General features: G+C 39.0%; 1 protein-coding gene across 4 annotated transcripts in view; it reads left to right on the forward strand.

Annotated features, from left to right (window-relative positions):
- RSPRY1 (ring finger and SPRY domain containing 1) overlaps positions 1–24,904 on the forward strand; it is a 37,406-nt gene that overhangs the window by 6,772 nt on the left and 5,730 nt on the right. For 2 of the 4 annotated variants that reach the window (XM_086350780.1, XM_086350779.1), the window contains exons 2-13: positions 4,880–5,381; positions 9,868–9,920; positions 10,598–10,710; positions 11,822–11,948; positions 12,633–12,691; positions 15,273–15,339; positions 15,870–16,001; positions 16,869–16,984; positions 17,922–18,065; positions 22,336–22,447; positions 23,977–24,079; positions 24,443–24,595. In XM_086350780.1, coding sequence (XP_086206906.1) covers positions 5,035–5,381; positions 9,868–9,920; positions 10,598–10,710; positions 11,822–11,948; positions 12,633–12,691; positions 15,273–15,339; positions 15,870–16,001; positions 16,869–16,984; positions 17,922–18,065; positions 22,336–22,447; positions 23,977–24,079; positions 24,443–24,595 — 1,526 coding nt within the window. In that variant the 5' untranslated portion in view covers positions 4,880–5,034. Of the gene's footprint in view, positions 1–4,879; positions 5,382–9,867; positions 9,921–10,597; positions 10,711–11,821; positions 11,949–12,632; positions 12,692–15,272; positions 15,340–15,869; positions 16,002–16,868; positions 16,985–17,921; positions 18,066–18,329; positions 19,408–22,335; positions 22,448–23,976; positions 24,080–24,442; positions 24,596–24,904 lie in introns of those variants that run through there. The other 2 variants (XM_086350783.1, XM_086350782.1) reach the window with 1 other exon arrangement.

Raw genomic sequence — 24,904 nt, forward strand, 5'->3', positions numbered from 1 at the left:
GGGTTGCGATTTCCTTCTCCAGTGCATGAAAGTGAAAAGTGAAAGTGAAGTTGCTCGGTCATGTCCAACTCCCAGCGACCTAAGTAGTCTTAAAAGTTAAGGTGAAGTATATCAGATCAGATCAGTCTCTCAGTCGTGTCCGACTCTTTGCGACTCCATGAATCGCAGCACGCCAGGCCTCCCCGTCCATCACCAACTCCCAGAGTTCACTCGGACTCACGTCCATCGAGTCAGTGATGCCATCCACCCATCTCATCCTCTCTCGTCCCCTTCTCCTCCTGCCCTCAATCTTTCCCAGCATCAGGGTCTTTTCCAATGAGTCAACTCTTCGCATGAGGTGGCCAAAGTACTGGAGTTTCAGCTTTAGCATCATTCCTTCCAAAGAAATCCCAGGGCTGATCTCCTTTAGAATGGACTGGTTGGATCTCCTTGCAGTCCAAGGGACTCTCAAGACTCTTCTCTAACACCACAGTTCAAAAGCATCAATTCTTCGGCACTCAGCTTTCTTCACAGTCCAACTCTCACATCCATACATGACCACAGGAAAAAACATAGCCTTGACTAGACGAACCTTTGTTGGCAAAGTAATGTCTCTGCTTTTGAATATGCTATCTAGGTTGGTCATAACTTTCCTTCCAAGGAGCAAGCGTCTTTTAATTTCATGGCTGCAGTCACCATCTGCAGTGATTTTGGAGCCCAGAAAAATAGTCTGACACTGTTTCCACTGTTTCCCCATCTATTTCCCATGAAGTGATGGGACCGGATGCCATGATCTTCGTTTTCTGAATGTTGAGCTTTAAGCCAACTTTTTCACTCTCCACTTTCACCTTCATCAAGAGGCTTTTTAGTTCCTCTTCAGTTTCTGCCATAAGGGTGGTGTCATCTGTGTGTTGCCTTTACATAATCTCTAGTCTTACTCATTTTCCATCCCATGACGTCTGTCAGGCCTTGAATAACATTACCCATAAGCAGCGTACCATCGTGGTTCAGTATGATGCTTCATAGGGGGCTGTGGTGGGAAATACAGGGGACTGCTTCCTCCATTGTGTTGACGTGTACTGTACATCATCCGTACTAGATGTAACTGTATTCTGGTGGGTTTTTGACTGACTTCTCCAAAAGAGTATATTCAAAGATAGCCTCAGTTCATTTCTCTGGAAAAGGAGATTCACTTTTTAGACCCCAGAAGAATCACTCTTTAGTGTTCCCAGTTTGTCCTTTCACTCAGGCAGGAGGTCCTGCGTACAGTCCCAGTTTTTGTGTTAGGTTCCATAGCACAGTGATTTCCAGACATGGCCACCATCAGAATCATCTGAGGAGCCTTTAAGAAAAACACATCCTAGAAATTCAGATGCTGCCCATTTGGAGTAGAACCAGGACTTGGTATTTTAAAAGACACCTAAGTGATTTTAATGCCCGTCACCTTTGGGGTTGATTGTTAAGCTACATTCTTTTCCAAGGTTTTTTTCCCAAAATATACAGATAAGTAAACATCGTTTCAGTGCAGTGTAGATGAGTTCCATAAAAGGTAAGTTTGCTAGTTATCTTAGTCCTCATAATTAAGACAGGTCTTATTCCTAGCCCCCAACTCCCAGATTATTTGGTTACTTCTGATTAGCTGTGTACGCATTTGATAAAAACATCTTGCATGTGGGGAACCTTTTAAGAGTTGGGCACCATGCCATGTTTTACAGGTACTATTCCAAGTAGTCCTCACAGAACTACTGTGAGGTGTAAGAACTGTTACTATCTTCCATGTTTTGAAGTGTGTCAATTGTCAGCGTAATTAGAATGCATAGCTGTAAATATTACAGGGCTGGGACCTGCGCCCAGACTGACTGCAAAGCCTGTGCCCTGTACTGTAGGTGGCCTCTGGTGTCCTGTATGAGATGGTAGGCTGAATGTTACTGTCTTAAAACAATGATCTGTAGAAAGTGAACCACATAATGCTTTTTGGAATGAGATAAAACAGGGCTGTATAAAGTGTAATTGTTTAGCTTCACCACTCAGTCCTTTGCCTAAAGTATTCACAGTTTAGTTTCTGAGAAGTGTCGTGAGTGATGCTTTTCCAGATGAAAAGCTATCCATGTTTTAGTCCTGAATAAACCTGAAAGATCATACACTATGTTCACTTAATTGCCCTGCTTTTGGCTTTAACCTTCAAGAGCACTCTGTATGCTCATTTAAAGATCATGGCTAAAAAATTTGAAGATAACAGCTCTTATTTTTTTTTCCTTGTTTGTTTCATAGTCTTTCCTTTGAAATGCCTCATGGCTTCTCCCACCTAATTAACTTCTTTGCACCTGGTCTTTATAGCTAGTTCTTAAAAAAAAGAAAGTCTTTGGTTTTAAAATATTGAAAATATAATCTTTTGGTTTTTTTTTTTACATTTCCTTCCCTTAACAAATTTTGTAGCTGACATCATTTTCTAGGGCATTTAAAGAAAATGACTCTCTTGGAAGAAATTGACCTGAACTATACTTCAGTTCAATTTAGGAATAGGAAAAAAAAAAAAATCACATATAATTCTTCCAAATTAGTCAGATTTTTAGAAATACCCATACCCATTTCTTCCATTTGCTTTGAAATGTACTAAATAGAAATGTGCATGAATTATTCTACATTCAGTTTAAATAAGGCTTAGCAAAAATAATTTGGATGGAATAAAGTTTAAGAATTTGAGATCCAACAAACTTATTTTCCTTATATATTTATTTTTAAATTAAAATTTTTTATCCTTTTGGAATTTTCAAATATGGGGAGGAATCTTGTGATTGTGATAGGAATCTCATTCCCTCGACTTGGATAGTTAATTCATCACATCACATGTGTATCATGACTCATACTTTCCCACTGGTTTTCCATGTCTACAAATGTCTTTTTAATCCACTGCTTTCCTCACAATCACTCCCATCCTTACAGTGATGGGAATGGTATGGTATTACTTGCACTCTTTGCTGGTTTAGAGTGTGTTCTCTTTTATCTATTTATTTATGTTTGGTCACGCCACACGCCTTGTAGGATCTATTCCCTGACTAGGGATTGAACCTGGGCCACAGCAGTGAAAGCACAGAATCCTAACTGCTAGACTATCAGGGAACTCTCACTGTGTTCTTTTAAAAGGTTATTTTCAGCTGAATCCATGCATCACTCTCCTACCTATGCTTCAGTCACATGCTTTACAGTACAATCTCCAAATTTTGAAGATGGCCTGACTCTTTTGGAAGAACCAAGAACATCTGTGGTCTTATACTTGGCTCAGCTGTTGCTGTCTTGGTACTCTGGAGGGAGATAATGTCTATCCATTGCTTCTCCTCTCCCCTTCTTCCCCTCCCCTGCCCCTCCCCCTCTCTCTACATATTATATTAGATTAAGTATTATATATATAAAGAATTTTTATTTGTTGGTACTCTGGAGGGAGATAATGTCTATCATTGCCTCTCCTCTCCCCTTCTTCCCCTCCCCTGCCCCTCCCCCTCTCTCTACATATTACGTTAGATTAAGTATTATATATATAAAGAATTTTTATGGAGATAAAAATCCTTCCTTTTTTTCTTATGAGTAGTAATTAAACTGGGCAAATATTTGAAAGAATTTGCTGCAAATCTGTCCAAAATAACAGAAACAAGTTTTCTCTTGCTTCTAATCCCACCAAGTTATTTTATTAATATTTATATCTATCCCTAAGCCATTGCTCAAGATAGGATTTATTTGTAAATAGCAAATGTTGCATAGAGACTCCATACCAGTCTCTAATCCTTATGTGTCTGTTAGTGTCCTTACAGGTCCTGGTCTTCAAGTCTCCACATGATTTTGTTTTCATCCTTTGCTACTGTGTTAAGTCTCCTGCTTCCAAATCTTTACTTCCTTTTACACCTAACCAGATTTTCTCAACTTAATGAAGGGCTGACTCTATCATTAGGCTTTTTTTTTTTTTAATGATAAACATGCTGTGTGGGATGAGAATGGCCATCCACAAATTTCTGGAGGGTGGGGACTGTATCTTGTTCTTTATTCTCCCAGTGCTGACCTGGTGCCTGGTAGCCTGGTGCTTAGTATTTTCAGACAAAGATCATTCAGTTCAGTTCAGTCGCTCAGTCGTGTCCGACTTTTTGCGACCCCATGAATCGCAGCACGCCAGGCCTCCCTGTCCATCACCAACTCCTGGAGTTCACTCAGACTCAACGTCCATCGAGTCATTGGTGCTTCCCTATTCTTAACCTTGCAGCAGACATGTGCAGCAAGCTTATCATTGTGAAAAATGTAACCTTGTGATATATATTGACCTTCCCCAAACAAAGTCTTGCTTTCATAAAGGAAAAACTTTGTAACTACTTGTGTTATCTCTGTGAATTCTCAAGTGTCCTCCAAATGGGAAATCTATGCAGTTTGGTCATTTAAACGGAACACTATCCTTGTATTATTCTTGTTATCAAGTGGGTGCTATCACATTGTATCATAACTTTTTTTAAACAACAGACATTTATAATTAGATATTTTATTTGAAATATATTAAATTTTCTCATACACTCAAAAAATAGTGTTGTTTTTTTTTTTAATCCACAAAAGGAGCCCTTAAAGCAATTGCATACATTCTTCTAATGTATTTCTATATGGATAGAAAAATACATTTAAAAAAAATCTATTGTAACGCCTGTAGTTTACAAGGATGTGGTTTAGCAACCAACTTTATACTGTAATGATAAAAAGAAATCACTGGTTAATTCTTACATAAAGACATCTCTTTGCATCAGAAGCCTATAAAAATAACCAAAGATGATTCTTCACTGTAGTCCTAATATCTATAAAATCAAACTAGGAAAGTTTGAGTAATTGAGTAGCCAAGAAACCTTTGACTCATTTTCCTTTTCTCTTTTAGAACTGCCACTGGATGACCAGGATTCCTTATAATTGATAATGTTGGAGATCAACTCTGCAACTTTCTTCAGCATTCAGTTGTTAAAAACAAATAGGATGCAAGTTCCTCAACTCCAGATTATGAAAACAGTACTTGGAAAACTGAAAACTATCTAAATGATTGTCTTTGGCTGGGCCGTGTTCTTAGCAAGCAGAAGCCTTGGCCAGGGTCTGCTTTTGACTCTTGAGCACATAGCCCGCTTCCTGGGGACTAGAAGTGCCACTGCGACCATGGGCAATTCCTGTATCTGCCGAGACGACAGTGGAGCAGAAGACAGTGTTGACACCCAGCAGCAACAGGCCGATAACAGCGCAGTACCCACCGCTGACATGAGGAGCCAGCCCCGGGACCCTGTTCGGCCACCAAGGAGAGGCCGAGGACCTCATGAGCCAAGGAGAAAAAAACAAAATGTAGACGGGCTAGTGCTGGACACACTGGCAGTCATACGGACTCTTGTAGATAAGTAAGTATCTGGCTCACGGTCACCTCCTATCTAATGAAAAGCCTTATGCCAGGAATCATAACTCTTGGACTCCTTCAGTGCATTAAGATATATCTGCCAAGCCTCATTACTCATAGGGGGAGACTATTTCATTTCTCATGAGAGTAAATTATAAGGTTTGATCATTTTACTTGCTAATATCTACTCCAGTCTGGAAATGTCTAAACATTTCTGTAGCAGAATACACTGATGAAAGCTTTGATCTCTATTGGGGAATGTAGTCAATATGGAGTTTGTGTTGAAACCTACAAGAGGAAATGGTTTTGTGAAGACTCACTCTTATCTTGCTTGGCTATCTGCTGTACTAACTGGAGATTCAAGATAAGTTGTTTTACCAAGAACATTCAGTTCAGTCGCTCAGTCGTGTCCGATTCTTTGCGACCCCACTGTACCAAGAATGTAGCTGCATACAACTTCTGTTGGCAATGGAAGGACGTAGGTCAAGGAGAGTTTCTATCCTTCTCCCTCTTTTACCAGTATATCCCTTAGATGCCCCTCCTAGATCCATTTGGGAAACGGAAATTGAAAGAAACGGCAGGACACACCTGTACCCTGTTTTGTTTCTTCCCCTGCTTTGTCTAAGTGCAAAATCCCAGGTTGAATAACTGAGATTAAAGGGCATTGTTCAAGTTGAAAGAAGTACTTTAACTCAACCGTATAGCACAGAAAGTAGCAGTAAGTTTTAGAACTGTAGTGAACAAAGGTTCAGATTCTGGCCCAGCCCCTTGACTAGCTACATGACACTGAGCAAATCACTTCTTTAAGCCTCAGGTTCCTCATCTATGAAAAGAAAATAATACCTTTCTGACAAGGATTATCATGAGAAAATATATATAAATCATCTAGTAAGGTGGCGCTAGTGGTAAAGAATCCACCTGCCTATACAGGAGACACAAGAGACTCAGGTTCTATCCCTGTGTCAGGGAGATCCCCTGGAGAAGGAAATGGCAACCCACTCCAGTATTCTTGGCTGGAGAATTCCATGGACAGAGGAGCCTGGTGGGCTGCAGTCCATGGTTCAAAAAGAGGACGTGGCTGAGCACAGATACAAATGGTGCCTTGTACAGAACATGTCCTCAATAGAGGATAGATTTTTTTTTTTAAGTTCTGTCTGGGTTCTTTTTGCTTCAGGGTCTGCCAGTATATTTAAGTATCTAAATATTGATAATCACGTTTATGAGAAAACAGTTTTGTTTAGTTCCTGAAAAATAATAGCATAAACCAAGATATACCTGTGCATATTATTTTGAGGGTTTTTTTTTGTCCTCATAGAAATAAATTTATTTTGCACATTTTCTTTCTGCTATAGAGCATGCTAGGAAATATTCTTACATATATGCTCTGTAACCATCTCAGAAAGGCCTTCCTAAGTTATTAAAACCTGCCTTTGAAGTAGTTCTGGTATCTGAATTTAATATCATTTTAATATGTTTATAGGAAATATATTTAATATAAATCTATGCCACATACATCCCCTAAATTCAAGCACAGGTCTAGAAACTGTTACGTAAAGTTTCTTCATGGTGACATTTAAAGCATGCTGTGAAATTGTAATGAAAAATTGTCCTTCCCAAATAAGGAAGTAAACCACAGCAGTCTTATTTAAGCCCATTGGGAAAACAGGTACAGAATAGACTTCCACATATTTTTTATAGGGTGGTTAAGAGAGTGTAGGGGCAAAGCAGGAGCTTTATTTCTAAGCTTCAGAACAGTATTACACATTATAAGTGGACTTACGAGGCAAGTAGTGTACACTTGAATAATAGGGTAACTTTTACCTTAAACCTGTTTTTACTGAATTACAGTGAAAACTCTTCTGAAAATGGAAAAATTTGGCAGGTGCAGAACAACTATAAAGGGACATGTTGGAGAACATAATGGCAAAATCAGGTTCAGAGAGTCTGTAAACATAGTTACAGAGCTTTTTTTTTGAGAAACTGCTATAGAGAAAAGAATTTGCTAACCTACAAAGTTTATAAGGCTATTAAAACATAGAAGACAAGACAGATGGGCTTAGTAAGAATACGTGTAAAAGGATGTATGCAGATATCACATTTATAAAACGATCTTAATATTTATTGTTCTCCTCTTGTTACTTACAAGAGAATGACCTTGATTTGAGAGGACAGCATGGTTCCTAATGGCATAGTGAGAGCGTTGCTATAGGAAATACACTTGAAATATATACTTAATTTAAAAATCATTCTGAAGTTCAACTCTTTTGCTTTTTTTTCTTAGTATTATATCCTCAGATCGCTGATGGTATTAATGTTACTTATTCTCATGACTTTGGAATTTTAATTTGCAGGCTCCTCTCTATGGAAGTTTTTTCTGTGTGTGTGTGTGTGCGTGTTCTCTCTTTTTTTCCCTTTCTCTCTGTCACTTTTGTTGTCTCCATCTGGGGCCCAGGGGCCTTCAGGCTACAACTGAGCCTAAAAGTGGTGGTTCTGAGGCCCCACCCCACTCTAGGAAGCCCAGGCCCTGCTGCCTGGCTTTCTCTGCCTTTTTCTGTCACTGGAGACTTGCAACTTTATGTCAGCTGCAGCTCAGGCTACTATTTAGAGCTTTTCAACTCCTTTCACTGAGAGGGGAATGCTGTTCCCACTTGATTTGATAAATCTGCTCCATCCTTTGCAACAGTGGGGCTTTGGTCCCCCTTACCTGCCTTGCAGATGTAAAGCTCCTTGTGACCTCTGTCTAGTTCCTGGCCCAGAGCTTAGTGATCTTATGGTTTTAGCATTTGCCTCCCGCCACAAGTTCCTGCTCTGTTTCTGTTCCACAAAGAATTTTTGTCGTCATCTTTTTTTATATATAGTATTTATGTTTTATTTGTTTGGCTGCATTGGGTCTTAGTTGTTTCGGCCCACGGGCTTAGTTGCCCGGTGACATGTGGGATCTTAGTTCCCCAACTGGGAATCAAACCCACAGCCCCTGCACTGCAAGGTGGATTCTTAACCACTGGACCACTAGGGAGGTCTTTATATTATTTGTTTGAGGGTAGGGATGTGCGTGTCCTTTAAGTGTGTCTGTATAGAATTCAGGTACTCATATTCCTTACTGGTCACTGACCTTGTCATTTTTATTATTTTGCCCTTCCCTAATCACATTGTCCCTTTTTACCTCCCACATCCAAATATCAGTGGGTAACCATTCTTCTGAATTTAAGGTATGTTCTAATCTGCCTGACATATGTTTATGTCTGTGTAGGAAGCTTATATATATTGTTTTGTATATGATTTTTAAAATTAACGATTAGAGAAATCTCTTTGGTTTTAGTTCCTCTCAACATTGTGTTTGAGACTGCTACGGAGTATTCTGTTGTATGCTCAAAAGCACTATATTTTGTTACCCAATAATGTGGTGACAGTCACTTAGGTTACTACTTCTGAATTTTTGTTCGTACAAATAGCATTGCAGCAAATAGCCTCATATGTACCTGTGTAATTATTTCTCTAGCACTGGTGAATATATGCATACTTAATTTCATTATTGCCAGATTGCCCCAGAGCAGTGTTTGTATTAGTTAGTTATATCATTTAATACAATTTTTTTAAATAAGAATTTTCCCTTGTTTTGAAAAGGAATAGGATGCATCCAACACTGGCACCTAATGAGTACCTGACATGAACTGAGTAATTCCCATATTGCAAGGTTATTCTGAGGATTAAATGATTGAAGACAATAGTTGTTTTTTTTTCTTTTTTCACAGTGAAACAGAGAGCCACAATATATGGCTCTGTGAATATAAGCAGTGAGTATATTCTTTAAATAATTAGATGGTCAGTTTGGTGGAATAGATTTCCTTCATTTTTAAATTTCCCCTAAAGCATCTCTTTGAATTCCTGAGATTACAGTTTGAAAATCCACTGAATTAAGAGGAAAATGCCATTTTAGAGCAATGACTAATTAAGTTTGGTTTCTTTTCCTTCTAACCTCATTTTATGAAGTTTAAGCATATAGTGATATTTACCAGAACACCACCTAAAAACGAAGATGTTATGTAGGCCCTTGCTTCTGTAAGTCCTCATTTGGGATTGCATTTGCCTTCCTGACACTTCTTGAGGTATGTATGAGGAAGATGATGTTGGTCTCCTTGCCTTGTCTCTATTGGCATTGGGCTGTTAGAGGTAAAACTGAAAGTGGGCTCTGGCTCTCAGTGTTAGTCCTGTGCTTTGACTTCAGGCCACACGGTGGTCCTTTCATGTGCTTTTCTGCCCATTTTGTTCATGTTTGTGGGCTGTCATGGACAGTGACCTTGGAAATAAGTACATGTGGTGTGCATTTGTCCTTAAAGATTATAGCTCTGGTTGTCTCCTCCATCTTTCTCTACATTCATTCGTGTTCCTTTTTTTCTCTTTCTACCCCCCATACTTCCAGTTTGAACTTCTATTTGAAATTGTCATTTCTTATTTCTTCAAGTTTGATGTCTTGAATGTTTATTTTTCAGTGATCAGGAACCTCCCTATTCAATGATTACATTGCACGAAATGGCAGAAACAGGTATTTTTTAAGTTTTTAAAAAGTATTCCTAATTGATTAATTAATGATCATGAAGAAATGTAGCCACTTAAAAAAAAATACTTCAAAAATACTTAACATACATGATGAGGAAAAAAGCCCTTAGTCTATGGAAATTTTCCTGCACAAGGGCAATAATTAAAAGCACTGTATTGTATTCTGAATATATACTGCATCTTTTAGTAATGGTTTTATCTCACTGGAATTATTAAAATTATTTTGGCACTGACAGATCTTTGACTATAACTTCTAGAATGAGGAAGATGATTTTTTGTTCCTCAATTTTCTAAATGTCATTCAGAAAATAGAGCCAACTGTTTTAGATACTTAATTTTCTCAGTTAACTCCTGTGTCATAAATAAAGGCTGGAAACTTTTAATCATAATTTGAGAACCCAGAAACATAGCTTGAATTTTCTTCAAATAAAGATACCCCTAAATCACCAGATTCCTGTAAATTAGGATTTTTGTTTCTACCATGATAACCAGCAATTGATGACCATGTCCATGCCAGATACTAGCTGCTTAAAAGCTATAGGATGTTTCTATTCTCCAAGAATGGTTCTATTTTAATGTGAAGTCATCTTGTGTTATAAATTATATATTTTCACAGTTTAAAAATAGCGACTTTATCATATAATCTTCTTGATTTGCTCTTAGATGAAGGATGGTTAGACGTTGTCCAGTCTTTAATTAGAGTTATTCCATTGGAAGATCCACTGGGACCAGCTGTTATAACATTATTACTAGATGAATGTCCATTGCCCACTAAAGTAAGTTAATAATTATCTTTTATGAAACTGACATCTGTGCTTAAACACAGGATGAATGACCACAAAGAACATTTGGTATAATGCATTTCCTCTTTATATATAGTATTTTGAGTCTGTTTTATTTAATATTAATTTCATTGTATAAACATGTTTTTTATTACCCATGAATTGTTACATCCTCTATCTATAAGTAGTTTACTCAAAAACTTTAGTTTAAAATTTTTAAAATGTCAAAAATGGGAGCATTTATATTGGCTTGGCCAAAAAGTTCATTTGGGTTTTTCTGTAAGAGTGTATGGGTCCAACCCAGGTATCTATAATGGAATTCTTTGAAATTTGAAGGGAATGTTCAATTGCTAAGCTGATTCTCTCTCTAAAACAATTTCCTCATGGCAAAACTTTCTTTAAATATTTTCTATTAAGAGAAAAAAACTATTATACCAAAAGCACTTTTGAGTCTTAATATTGGTATATTGGCATAATTTTGATTATTCCAAGTTAGAACAAAAGTATCAAATTTTCAATGCCTTATTCCATATGGTCTATGGAATCCTTTCTTAAAAATTTTGGATTCTGGCATTTTTCATTTGTCTAAGCCCCACATATTTAGGCCCAACATGGAAAAACATGGACAAAGGGAAAAAGTCTTTGATCTTGTCACTGATGAATTGACCTTTACTTAGTCTTATAGGAGGTTTCTATTACAATTTGCCTTAAAAATTCTGGTGATATTTGTTCTTGATTGATAAAAAAAAAATATTTTTTAAGGAACTTTCTATTTCAATATCACTAGGCCCTATTGTTATCAATCATATTGGCATTTGGGTGGATTTAGTCTGTTTAATGACCCAAGAGTATATAGGATATATTTGATACAACTGGTACATTTTGAGTGAAATGTTATCTAGAAATTCATATAAGAAAACTTTCAGATTTATCAAATAATATTTCCCATCAATAATGGTATCCTTTGGGTATATTTTATCATGTTTGCATGGTAATTCTGAGTTAATTTAACACCTGGTTATTACTTTTGTGTCAAAGAATTACCTTGGGGATAAAAAGCCTAAGTCATATATTTATCAGATCCACTTGTATGTTTTGTTTTTAGGATGCACTCCAAAAATTGACTGAAATTCTCAACCTAAATGGAGAAGTAGCTTGCCAGGACTCAGGTCATCCTGCCAAACACAGGAACACATCTGCAGTCCTAGGCTGCTTGGCAGAGAAACTAGCAGGTAACTCTGGGAAGCTCCCGCAAGGAAAACCTTAAGTTGTTTGACATTAAGGGGAAGATGGAAATTTAAAACAAAGAGTTTTCCTATTAATACAAGAAATACTTTTCTTTCTTTTATTTATTTATTTATTTTTTTTTTTGGTAAAAATGTCTCTCCCCAAAGTCTCTTCTGATAATGGACCTCTACTGATAAGTTTCTTTTTTAATTACACCTTGCTGAGTACAGGCGCAGGATCTTTATTTTTTAATTAAAAAATTTTTTTTTAATTTTTACAATGTTTTGTTGGTTTCTGTCATACAGCAACAAAAATCAGCCATAATTATACATACTCCAAGATACAGATGAGTAGTAACATGAATTCTTCAACTTTGCTTTCTTTTTTTCCAAATTTGTCTTGGTTGTTATATATGTAGCCATTTGCATTTGTTTATAAATTTTAGAATCTTATCAATTTTGAGAATAAAGCATATACCAAGATTAAAAAAAAACTTTGCTTATTTGCTTTAAAAATTAAAAATAACAGAAAAGGCTAAGCTCATATGATATTGAATCTAATATATACATATATACACAGTTTATAAATTTTAACTAGATGAAAGAGTTCTATGATTTTGTTGGTCTTAGTTACCAATTCAAATAATATGACACATTTAATTATATCCAGTGATTGTTGCATTTGTCTAGGTCCTGCAAGTATTGGTTTACTTAGCCCAGGAATACTGGAATATTTGCTACAGTGTCTGGTAAGTGAGACAGCAAAGCTAGTTATTCTTAGTCATCTAGAACTGTGCATTTGTCTAACATTGCCAGCTTAGCCAATGGCACAGAGAATGGAATCAGCTATAAATTTTATTTGCAGGTGTTTCCTGAGTGTTTATCTATTCCCTCCTATGTTAAAAAAAAAAAAAAAGTAAGGGCAGGATAGGAATTTATTACAAGCAAAAACAGCTGAGTCGGTCTGGTTTTAAATTTAGTCATAAGATAGGTGCTATGATTGGCTTTTTTGTATGCATCCTTAGAGTCTGCCAAATGGTAGTAGGAACCTCCACAATAGAAACAAAATTACACAGCATTCCAAGCCAGGAAACTGTGAGGTCAGTTTCCCAGTGTATATAAATCTCTCTGTTCCTCCATCCCTCCCTGCTCCCTACTGCTGCTGCTCCTAAGTCACTTCAGTCGTGTCCAACTCTGTGCGACCCCATAGATGGCAGCCCACCAGGCTCCCCTGTCCTTGGGATTCTCCAGGCAAGAACACTGGAGTGGGTTGCCATTTCCTTCTCCAATGCATGCTCCCTTACTGCTCTTGAAATTATTGTTGTTTGGTATATGGTCTGTGAAGCTTGTGGTTTGCCAAGGCTATGCTGTCAGATCTCTTGCACTGTTGGACTAGGCTTGTCTGGTCTGTATTTTTTAGAGTCATTTTTTGCAGGACTGCTATTCATTGGCCTTTTTCAAAATCTGAAAAATATTTTCAGTACCTAGATAATATGTACTTAAAGCATTTAACACTATGCTAAGTAAGCACTGTAGAAATACAGAAGTAGTCTAACAGTCCTTCTCCCTCAAGAAGTTTCCTGATTAGTTCAGGGAACAAAACTACTCAGACAAGATAATTAGCCTCTACTTTATGGTGGGATATGATCAAGGGCAAAACCCCTTCCTTCAGACCAAGTGCCAGGAATTCTGAGAAGTGACTGGGAGGTGGGAGGTATGGGTGATGGGGACTGGGAATTGTGGGAGCTAGACTTCCTGATAAAGGTAAAGCTTCACCTGGGTCACAGCATAGGGTGAGAATTTAATTATGCACACAGGAGAGGAAAAATGGGCTTCGGGACTTCCCGGGCAGTTTAGTAGTTAAGACTGTGCCCTCTCAACGCAGAGGGCACAGGTTTGATCGCTGGTCAGGGAACTAAGATCCTGCATGCCACATGACGCAGCCAAAAATTTTTTTTAAATAAAGTTTTTTTAAAAATGGGATTCTTGGCTAAAGGCAAATCACTGGCAGAAGCCCAGAGCCAGAAATGGCTGTGTTCCCAGCATATTACAGAGAATTGTCTGATCAGAAGACAGTATTCAGAGACAGGAGGATATAGACTGAGTAGCCAGGTAGGGAGGGCTCAGGGTCTGAAAAGCCAGACAGAGGGATTGAGGATGGTTATGGCAAGAAGTAGAGTGCTAAACAGGCTTGTAACAGGGAAGAGCTTTGCAGAACCCAGTTGGGCACCAGAAGAGTGAATGGAAACCAGGTGATGTTCTGGAGCTCTCTTGCAGGCTCCTAACATAACTAGGGCAGAGAAGGCAATAGCACCCCACTCCAGTACTCTTGCCTGGAAAATCCCATGGACGGAGGAGCCTGGTGGGCTGCAGTCCATGGGGTCACTAAGAGTTAGACACGACTGGACGACTTCACTTTCACTTTTCACTTTAATGCATTGGAGAAGGAAATGGCAACCCACTCCAGTGTTCTTGCCTGGAGAATCCCAGGGACGGGGGAGCCTGGTGGGCTGCCGTCTATGGGGTCGCACAGAGTCAGACATGACTGAAGTGACTTAGCAGCAGCAGCAGCAGCAACATAACTAGGGAGGGATGGCTGGGAGCAGATGTGATGTTAAGCAGATAGACCTTTCTTCAAATGTGAACACATGTGATGTGAACTTAAGTGTAACGGAAAGAGCTTGCTTGTTGCTGAAAGAGCTTGTAACTGAAAGAGCTCACTTGTTGCTCTCGCCCACCTACAATCAGTATTTGTAGACTTCCTTTCAGAGAACAGATTGAAAATGAAGCCATGAGTTGTTAATTTCATTATTTATAATTTTGGAACCTGGTAGTGATGAATGGTTCTGAGAACAGATTGAAAATGAAGCCATGAGTTGTTAATTTCATTATTTATAATTTTGGAACCTGGTAGTGATGAATGATTCCTTTTAGGGTTCTGAATAAAAAAGCCATTTTTAGCTACACTTCTAAGCTTCTGTTTGGCTTGCTTAAATGAATGTAAGAATCAGCATGATTTCATTTAACAAAGTTTTCATTTAACAAATATAAATGTTACTAAGTAAAATAGTTCATTTAACAAGATACTTTTGATGTTTCCATATCTGTAAATGAACAAGAAAATAAGATTTTAGGAGACCATCATGGTCAGTTACTAACAATAGTAGCAAGTGGATAATCAAGGACTTGAATGAGTAAAACTTTTATGACTGCTCCAAAACAAAAGTCTAGCACACAATGGGTAAGAAGAGGAAACTGTCACCCCAGAAGGGCAATGATATATATATATATATATATGTATGTATATATTTATCTTTTGTTGTCTTTCAGAAATTACAGTCCCACCCCACAGTCATGCTTTTTGCACTTATCGCACTGGAAAAGTTTGCACAGACAAGTAGGTATAGTGACTTCTTGGACTAATGATCTATATTGCCTGTTAAAAATGTTAATTTTTCTTAGTTACTGGATGAGCTGACGCCTTTGAACCCCATCAGATATGCCCACATTCTGGGGAGTTCCTTGGTGGCCTAGTAGTTAGGATACTAGGCTTTCACTGCTGTGGCCCTAAGTTCAGTCTCTGGTTGAGGAACTAAGCTTCTGCAAGTCGTGCAGCTATATAAATAACATGCATACATTCTGATTTGTCTAGATAAACATCTCAAGGTCTATAGTATGGTGACAAAGGCAACAGTTTGTTTTCTCACTAAAGAATCAAAATTGGTGACCGTGATTAGCCACTTTTTATAGCTAGAAAATTTAGTGATGATATTGCTACCTTCTAGAAAATAGAGCTCTTGGGCTTTGTCGTTAGTATAGTTTCAAAATTCTCTAATCGTCTCTCTGTATTCCTTCCCTCCATCAATCTGCCCAGCAAATCCTCCTACTCTTCCGTGGTTAATTTAAGGTTTATGTCTTCCCAAACAGGTGAAAATAAATTGACTATTTCTGAATCCAGTATTAGTGACCGGCTTGTCACATTGGAGTCCTGGACTGATGATCCTGATTATCTGAAACGTCAAGTTGGTTTCTGTGCCCAGTGGAGTTTAGACAATCTCTGTAAGTAGGAGTTGTCCTGTATTAAAATGCCTGTTTTCATTTCCAAATCCACTTCTTAAATAGGATCACTCGTCTTCATTTGTGACAGTGTGAGTTTTTCCACATAAAGTCCTCTACTGGTAGGTTGGCTGTATTCTAGCGGTAATGAATCCTAGGGACTCTTCAGACAATTAGATGGAAGGAATGCTTCTAATTGCAGTGCTCTCCTATTCAGACATTGTTATTGGTCTCCTGTTTCCTGCTACATCCAGGCCACCAATCAGATACTATTGTGTAATCCAACTCTTCCCAACACAGACTCTTTTCACTGTCTTACAAGCAGTTCCCAGTCACTTCTATCTCTGGGCCTGTTCCTCTCAACTTGGAATTCCCTCTCTTTACTCTTTTCCCTATCCCAGCATTGCTCTTCAAAACTCAAATCATATCTATACCTTAAGAGTTGCTCCCAACTATTCTTTTTCTCCTCCAAGGGCTGCAAGAACTAAAACTAGACTGCTGCTCTGTCCTCACTTCCCCTGCCCCATAGTTAGCACAGTCCCCCTGCTCCTACTGCAACATTGTGGGGAATTGCTCAGTGCACAGCCTGTGTAGTGCCAGTTAAAGAATAATTCTGAAAAAGTACCATTTGGATTTTGCTGCATGCAAAAAAATGACAGTAAGGAACAGAAATATAAACCTACCTATGCTGCCTTTACTAATTTGCCTAATTAATCTTCATACGGCTATGCAGCCCCAAAGCTAAGGTTATGTCTACTGATTCTGCCATTTTTGAGCACCTCCACTTATTAACAAGAGTGGCAGCCAGCGAAGACAACAGTTTTTCCACAATAGCCTGCCTTAGAAATGTGCCCACTTCTTCTTTTGCAGTTTTAAAAGAGGGTAGGCAGCTGACCTATGAGAAAGTGGACTTGAATAGCATTAAGGCCATGCTGAATAGCAACGATGTCAGCGAGTACCTGAAGATCTCGCCTCATGGCTTGGAGGTAAAGTTTCCATAGATGGACCATTCTAGGGAGAAAATCTTGTTTTCATTTTCATGCCCTGATTCTGAACAAAAGCAATCCTTGCAAAATAGATGGAAGTTTACTACATACTCAGAGAGTGGTTAGAGGTAGAAGTGGTAGAAGAGAGAGTATCTGAGATATTATATACTCTTTCCTATCTCACATGATCCTATACATATAGTAAGTGCTATAATGTTTATTGACTTGTTTAAATGTCTGACTTTAATCTCTTCTATTTTATGCAGTTAAAGGTACAAAGACTAGTATTTTTAAAAGAGGCCCTTTCTTTTTTAATCCCTGTATAACCAGTTATATTCAATCTAGCACTTTACCTTCTCCCTGCATGTTGGAAATGTTGCTGATGGGGGGAGGGGGGGTGAAGGTTAATGAAAGAGCCGCTTATATACAGCTGCTTTAGGCACTAGACATGTCAAGATTAAAGAGCTGTTTGAAGAATGGCTGCAGACAGCCCTTTGATCTTACATCTTACCAAATGCTTTATGTAGTTTTCTGCTTTAGCTTATTTTTAGGTACTCCATCTTATACCCTTCAATATCCTCTCCCTCATCTCCCTCCCTAACAAGTACAGGTTAAGGCAGTGTTTATGCATTTGTAAAAGATTCTACTATGAGAGCAAAACTCTGTAAGTAATTAAAAATGAAGCCAGTAGCCTTCACTAATTCTTACTTTGAGGTCTTCCAGTCCTTTCAATCTGGAACTCCATGGAAACTAAACTGTAAAATACCATCCTTCCTTCAGTTTTGTATATTTTGTCACTGAGGATGCACAGAGAAGGAGACAGTAGTCCAGCAGGAGCTGTAATGAGAAAGGATAGATTCCACCTTCTGAGCAGTCTGTTATCTCTGGTGGTCTTCAGGCATTGATGGTGGGCTGCCATGCCCTTTGATTTTGCCAGGCTCGCTGCGATGCTTCTTCTTTCGAAAGTGTGCGTTGCACCTTTTGTGTGGACGCTGGGGTATGGTACTATGAAGTTACCGTGGTCACCTCTGGCGTCATGCAGATCGGCTGGGCCACACGGGACAGCAAGTTCCTCAACCACGTGAGTACTGTGGAGACCTGGACAGAAGCAGGCAGCAGCGGGTGATTTTGGCAAGTGGGTGGTGCATACTCATTTTTCAAGTAGGTTTGCCCAGTAGTCATTCCTTGGGCTGAACCACATGGTGCCAAATCTGCAACATCAGATTTACAAACTGATTCAGAAATAGGAAAACACAAGTGGACCTCAGCTATTTTTTTCCCCTCAAGTTTTAAGTTCATGTTAATTTTCCACCCAGAGGTTACATGTGTTCTTTTTCTTTTTTAGGCTCTGCTCCGGCCCCAGCCACATCTTTGGCTCAGTTTTTATATTGTTATCAGTGATGGTTTTTACCTTGCATTTAAGCTTTAGGAACTTTGTAGGAATTCTGTTCCTTTCATATAATCCTAAATGTTGGCTTGACTCCTCTCATTTTACCTTTATCTTGTAATTTGTAGGCATATTTGTTTTCGATATTTAGTACTTATCTTTTGTTATAGAAAGCTATCAGATATAAGGGGAGATTAAATCCACTAGAGGAAGCAGAGTTGGGCCACTTCTACTTGAGTGCGAGAGGTTAGGATTCTTTGCTTTCCTTCAGATGTTCATTTCCTGCTGCTTTATACCCTTATGATGTCTAACCCTCTTGCCTGGAAAATCCCATGGATGGAGGAGTCTAGTAGGCTGCAGTCCATGGGGTTGCTGAGAGTCATGTCATTTTCCCTTTTCCCTTTCATGCATTGGAGAAGGAAATGGCAACCCACTCCAGTGTTCTTGCCTGGAGAATCCCAGGGACGGAGGAGCCTGGTGGGCTGCCGTCTGTGGGGTAGCACAGAGTCAGACACAACTGAAGCGACTTAGCACCAGCAGCAGCAGCAATGTCTAACCCAATCAGCTTCCTTCTCATAGTCATAGTATAAGCTCTTTGGAATTAATCCAGTTTAGATCAGGAACATTTTGTGGCCATATGATTTTTACCCTTTCAGCTGGGAAAATACCCTTAGACTTATTTTTGTTATTAATCTAAATAATGACCTCTTATCTGGACTACCCTGGTGATCCAGTGGTTAAGAATACACCTGCCAGTACAGGGCACATGGATTTGATCCCTGGTCTCAGAGGATTCTACATGCCATGGGGCAGCTAAGCCCAAGGGCCACAACTATTGAGTGTGCTCTTAGAGCCCAGGAAGTGCAACTGAACCCACATGCTACAACTGCTGAAGCCCACATGCCCTAGAACCCATGCTCTGCAACAAGAGAAGCCACTGCAATGAGAAACCTGCTCATCGCAACTAGAGAAAGCCCTCGTTCAGCAACAAAGACCCAGCAAGCCAAAAATAAAACAATAAATAAATAAAAATAAATAATAGCCTCTTCGGTTCAGTTCAGTTCAGTTGCTCAGTCGTGTCTGACTCTTTGCGACCCCATGAATCGCAGCACGCCAGGGCTCCCTGTCCATCACCAACTCCTGGAGTCCACCCAAACCCATGTGCATTGAGTCGGTGATGCCATCCAATCATCTCATCCTCTGTCGTCCCCTGCTCCTTCTGGCCCCAATCTTTCCCAGCATCAGGGTCTTTTCCAATGAGTCAGTTCTTCTCATCAGGTGGCCAAAGTATTGGAATTTCAGCTTCAACATTAGTCCTTCCAATGAACACCCAGGACTGATCTCCTTTAGGATGGACTGGTTGGATCTCCTTGCAGTCCAAGGGACTCTCAAGAGTCTTCTCCAACACCACAGTTCAAAAGCATTAATTCTTCTGCGCTCAGCTTTCTTTATAGTCCAACTCATATCCATACATGACCACTGGAAAAACCATAGCCTTGACTAGAATAGCCTCTTACCCTCCAATTAAAAATAAATAAATAATATAGCCTCCCATCCCATATGTAAGGTCTTAGGATGGGTTTTAGAAGTGATCCAACAAAGTCAAACTAAACTTGGCCTGCCATAAGGATAGTTTCTAAAGCACCCTTTTAGCAAGGCTGTACAGCATCCTGGAATTGTTTATGACATTTTACTAAACTGCTCACTGGAAAGAGACAAATTAGAGGAAGAGGGCCCATGGAAAGGGCAGGTCTGGATTTTTGTCCAGGATGGAAAACTGGACCCTAAACGGCCATTGCTTTTGTTGGGAACCTTCCCTTTGCAGGGCCTTCTAGTTGACTAGGCCTTAATTAAAACCTGGAAGAATGAGGCTTTTTTGGTGGCACCACATAGTCAAAAATAAGTGGGACTGGAGAACAATGCCAGTTAGTCTTCTAGTGCCCAACTTTGGGACTGATTTAAAGAAAGTAGTATCAATTACACAGATAGTCTGCTCCAAATTATGTCCTTAAGATGATTTTTTTTAGGACTTAAAAAATCTTAATTTCCAGAGCACTTCATTTTAAAGCCTATCATCTGATTCCCACAACAGTTTTTACTGTTATAATTTCCATTTCACAGGCAAGAAAACTGAAACTAAGACTGGGACAAAAAGAAACTAGGACTTGAGTTCATTCCCCTTCCTATTCTTCAATAATTGTGTTCTTTACATTTGAAAATGGGGATAATCTCAGAGAATTAGCTAGTTGTCTCATTTGGAAGTAAAAATTTGTCCCAAGACTAGAAGAAATATGGACTTCTCTTGGGAGAAAGCTTTATAAATTGTGTATCTCCTAACATGGCAGCACACTGAAGGTCTGAGAGTAGTATATATGAGACTGAACGTTGCAGGTTTTCTTTTTAATGGCCAATGAAGCTGGATCATTTTATCTCGTGGATGAAACTAATTTCTGCCATAGAGTTGCAAAAACTTTGGCTTCTTAAGAAACTTAGAATACTATTTTCTTATCCCTCCAGATAAGTCTATCCAAATTAAGATAGACTTAATTTCTTTCCTTAAAAAATAAAACATTTTTCCCTGACTTAAGTACTGGTTGGTTAGAAATTGATGAAGTCTGATATATCTTTCCCCAAATACAGCATTTTCATATTGTTACTGTACTTAAAACTTTGCTTCCTATGGACGTTGTTCTGGTGATTCTGAATCTTTTTACCTGTACAGACACGGTGTGGCTTTGTGGAATTAGTCTTTCCTAGGACACACCCAGTTTCTGAAAATTTGAAGTCCATTCGTGGTGCCTCTTATTTTAACTCTTACTGATTGGGCTTTGCTGTTGAAAAGATGATGAAGTGTTAGGCTTGGAGATAGATCATTAATCTGAGAAGCTAAAGGGTAGGTCTTATTCAGGTCACCTACAGAATAGTTATCTTGTTTATCGTTACTTTTTTTTTTACTTGTTCAGGCTTTGAACGGGATAGCAAGGCATTCTTTCTGTTAATAGACTGGTGAATATTCTGAGAATTTACACAGGTTCATTTAACCTTTGAGTAGTCTGAGCAGTGCATTCGGAACAACTAATTCTCACTTTGGAGAACACACATCCGAATTCGGTATGTTGTGGTCCAAGTAATCAAGGAGTGTGTTGGAGCCCTCGTTCCAGTCTATCTTCTGATTGCGTTATCACACAGAATAAGTAGGCCATCCCCAGGATCTGAAGTCTTACTTGGATCTGGGCAACATTTTCAGTGGCCTTCTCTACTAGAATCTTTCACCATTGAGCCTTAAAGATAGCAATTGTCTGGTCTGCATGTTTCCTCTATTCATTCTATTTTTTTCTTATAACTGCTCAAAATAATTTCTTAAGATCTTACCACCCTTTTATGTTAACAATAAAAGTAATTATTAAACAATTAAAAGGCAATAAGTAATAAAAGAAGTTGCCAAGAACCTATATAATGTTCAGATATCTCGGAATACCTGTTTGCTAATTACCCACAATAGCCTCTCTCTTGTACCCAGGTTTAACATCTCTGAGCAAAGGGGTGTTTTGAAGTGTACTACAGGCAAAAAAGGTATTTGCCCACACCAGCCTTGGAATCAGAAAATCCCAAGGTCCAAACTTGACTTTTCTAGTAATGTGCTCTTGAGCAAGATGGTTGACCTCTCTGAGACTTTATTTCTTCTTAAAACGGAATACAATACTCTCAGCCTCAAGGTGGTTCATGAGAATTAAATAAACTAACAGATGTGAAACTTGGGAAGTATTTGTTGGTGAGGTCATACTGTCTTCTGACTCCATGTCAAAATTTTGGTACCTTCTAAGAACTATAATAGGCTCTCTCACTTCATCTAGAAAGCTTAGAATTCCAGCCACCAGCTTAATGGTTATAAAAGACACACTTAACTTTTCCCAGAACACAGCAGGCAGAGCCTCACTAATCTCTGGGCCCTATCTCCCTCCAGGAAGGCTATGGCATCGGAGACGATGAATACTCCTGTGCATACGACGGCTGCCGGCAGCTGATTTGGTACAATGCCAGAAGTAAGCCGCACCTACACCCATGCTGGAAAGAAGGTATGCATTCCTCTCCTTCATGAATTTATCAACTAGGTTAAGACATTTAGTTCTGACAAGGCATTATGTTAGGCTTTAAAATGTTTTGGATGACCCTGAGGGATGGAATGTTAGGTGGGAGGGAGGTTCAGGATGGGGAACACATGTACACCCATGGCTGATTCATGTCAGTGTATGGCAAAAACCACGACAATACTGTAAAATAATTAGCCTCCAATTAAAATAAATAAATTAATTTAAAAAAATGTTTTGATGGAAAAAGATTAAGTGTGGGAAGGGATATTAGCATTTGTATCCCCTACCATGGGTGTGGTAGTACTCTCAGGTAGAACAGTACTCTCCTGATACTCACCTCTGATGGAGCCCTTGCTTCAGCAAAACATTTCAGACTATAAAATTCTTAATTTAGTGGGGAAATTATTAATTAAGATTAATTAATATGAATTGAGATTCATATGATTCTTCAGATTAATATGAATTCCACTTTCCTCTCTGGGTATATGTCTTAGAGCAGCTGTGGAGATACTAAGGACACTGAAATTGTAATGCCAATAAAATGAGATTTTCTTCAGAGTGTTGGCACTATTCAGTGGACACATTCTGGGCCCCTCTAGATGCAACTTTTCAGGCTGACTTGAGCACTCTTGGCCTCAAAAACATCTGCCCAGCCTCAGCTCTCCAGACATCAGGCTCAGGACACTGCAAAGGTAGAGGCTACCAGGACTCTCAGTCAAAGCATGAGGATTTTAGCAAGAATACATCTTATCAACAGCCTCATCTTTTTTGCCCCATTCAATTTGTATTCCAACTGGTTTGCTGTATCCAAGGCCTTATACCGATGAAAACATTTATTTATGAAGGATTCAAACCAGCATAGTTAGAACCACACAGTTGATCTGTCCAACACTTAGAGCAAAGGATTTAAGATGAGTGAGTCTTTTTACCCCCAACTAAATACAGTGAAACAGGGCTTTTCTGCCTCACACCACAGCATCAAGGGTGGTATTCTCAGGGGGCCTCCTGGTGCACCCCACCTTGTACTGAAGACATAGAGTCATACGGTAGCAGATGGAACCTCTGGAAAATTTTTTTTCTTTTTTGGCCATGCAGTCTTGTAGGAGGGATCTTAGTTGTCTAACTAGTGATTGAACCCTTGCCTTTGGCATTGGAAGTACAGAGTCCTAACCACTGGGCCACCAGGGAATTCCCTCTCAGAATTTTAAATCTCAGCAGAGAAGCAAAGTTCATGATTTTGATCTTACCATGTTTTACTGGTCCAAGAATGCACATTGCCCCCACATTTCACATCTTTGAAATTGGGATGCATCTTACAATTGATGACTTTTCATAGATTAATTGGCAGCATTTTCCTTTCCAAATATTGATGTAAAGGGGTCAGATCAGTTGCAGAAGAAGCAAGATAAGTATGTTGAGTATAGGTCCACAAAAACAGACTTAATACAATGATATCAAAACCCTTGAGACAGCAGAATCTTCCCGTCCTAACAGTATTCCACTTCATCCTTTAGGAGACACGGTAGGATTTCTGTTAGACTTGAATGAAAAGCAAATGATCTTCTTTTTAAATGGCAACCAGCTGCCTCCTGAGAAGCAAGTCTTTTCATCTACTGTGTAAGTACCTTCTCTCAATCAAAAATTCAAGTAGATGCATGGAATGTCCTTCTCTCAAGAAAAAAAAGACTGTCCATTTATATAGTCAGTTGTGTGAGAAATCACTGTACTTCAAGTAATTGGGGACTCATTTGATCATAACCTAGAACTCTCCCAGAGTTTGATATAGGAAGATAAGAGCAGGATATTCTCTGGTTAATAGTGCCGTCTAGTTTAGTAAACAGAATGCCACCCTTCTTTCTGCCTGGGTACGACTTATTCTGACTTATTTCTTACTCCAGCTTATTTCTGAAGACCGCTTTGTGTATGACCTTCACTTTGTTTTTATGAATTCTCTTGATCTCTACTCATTTTTATTTGTAGATCTGGATTTTTTGCAGCAGCTAGTTTCATGTCATATCAGCAATGTGAGTTCAATTTTGGAGCAAAACCATTCAAATATCCACCGTCTATGAAATTTAGCACTTTTAATGACTACGCCTTCCTCACAGCTGAAGAGAAAATCATTTTGCCAAGGTAAGGAATCAGCAGTGTTGGCCTGTTGCGCCCTTAAGGGTGTCTATAACGTAACGTTGTAATCCTAGCTCCTGTTCTGGCTTAAAAAGCAGGTCTGTAACAAGCCCTTCTGGGCTGTACTTTACTTTGGACTCAGTGTCCCAAAGCTTGAGAGTGGCTCAGCAGTTTCCAGATGAACCAGAAAATGTCACAGAGTGATGACAGCCCTGCCTGTTGCAACAGAGCCTTTGTAATATCCCAAGAACTGAAGGGCCATTTATTTCCCAGCTCAGAGATCTGAGGTTCATTCTGAGAACTCCTCTTCATCTT

This window comes from Bos grunniens, chromosome 18, assembly GCF_055505025.1.
Source record: "Bos grunniens cultivar Pamir isolate PY7600 chromosome 18, Bosgru_T2T1.0, whole genome shotgun sequence".
Classification (NCBI taxonomy): Eukaryota; Metazoa; Chordata; class Mammalia; order Artiodactyla; family Bovidae; genus Bos; species Bos grunniens.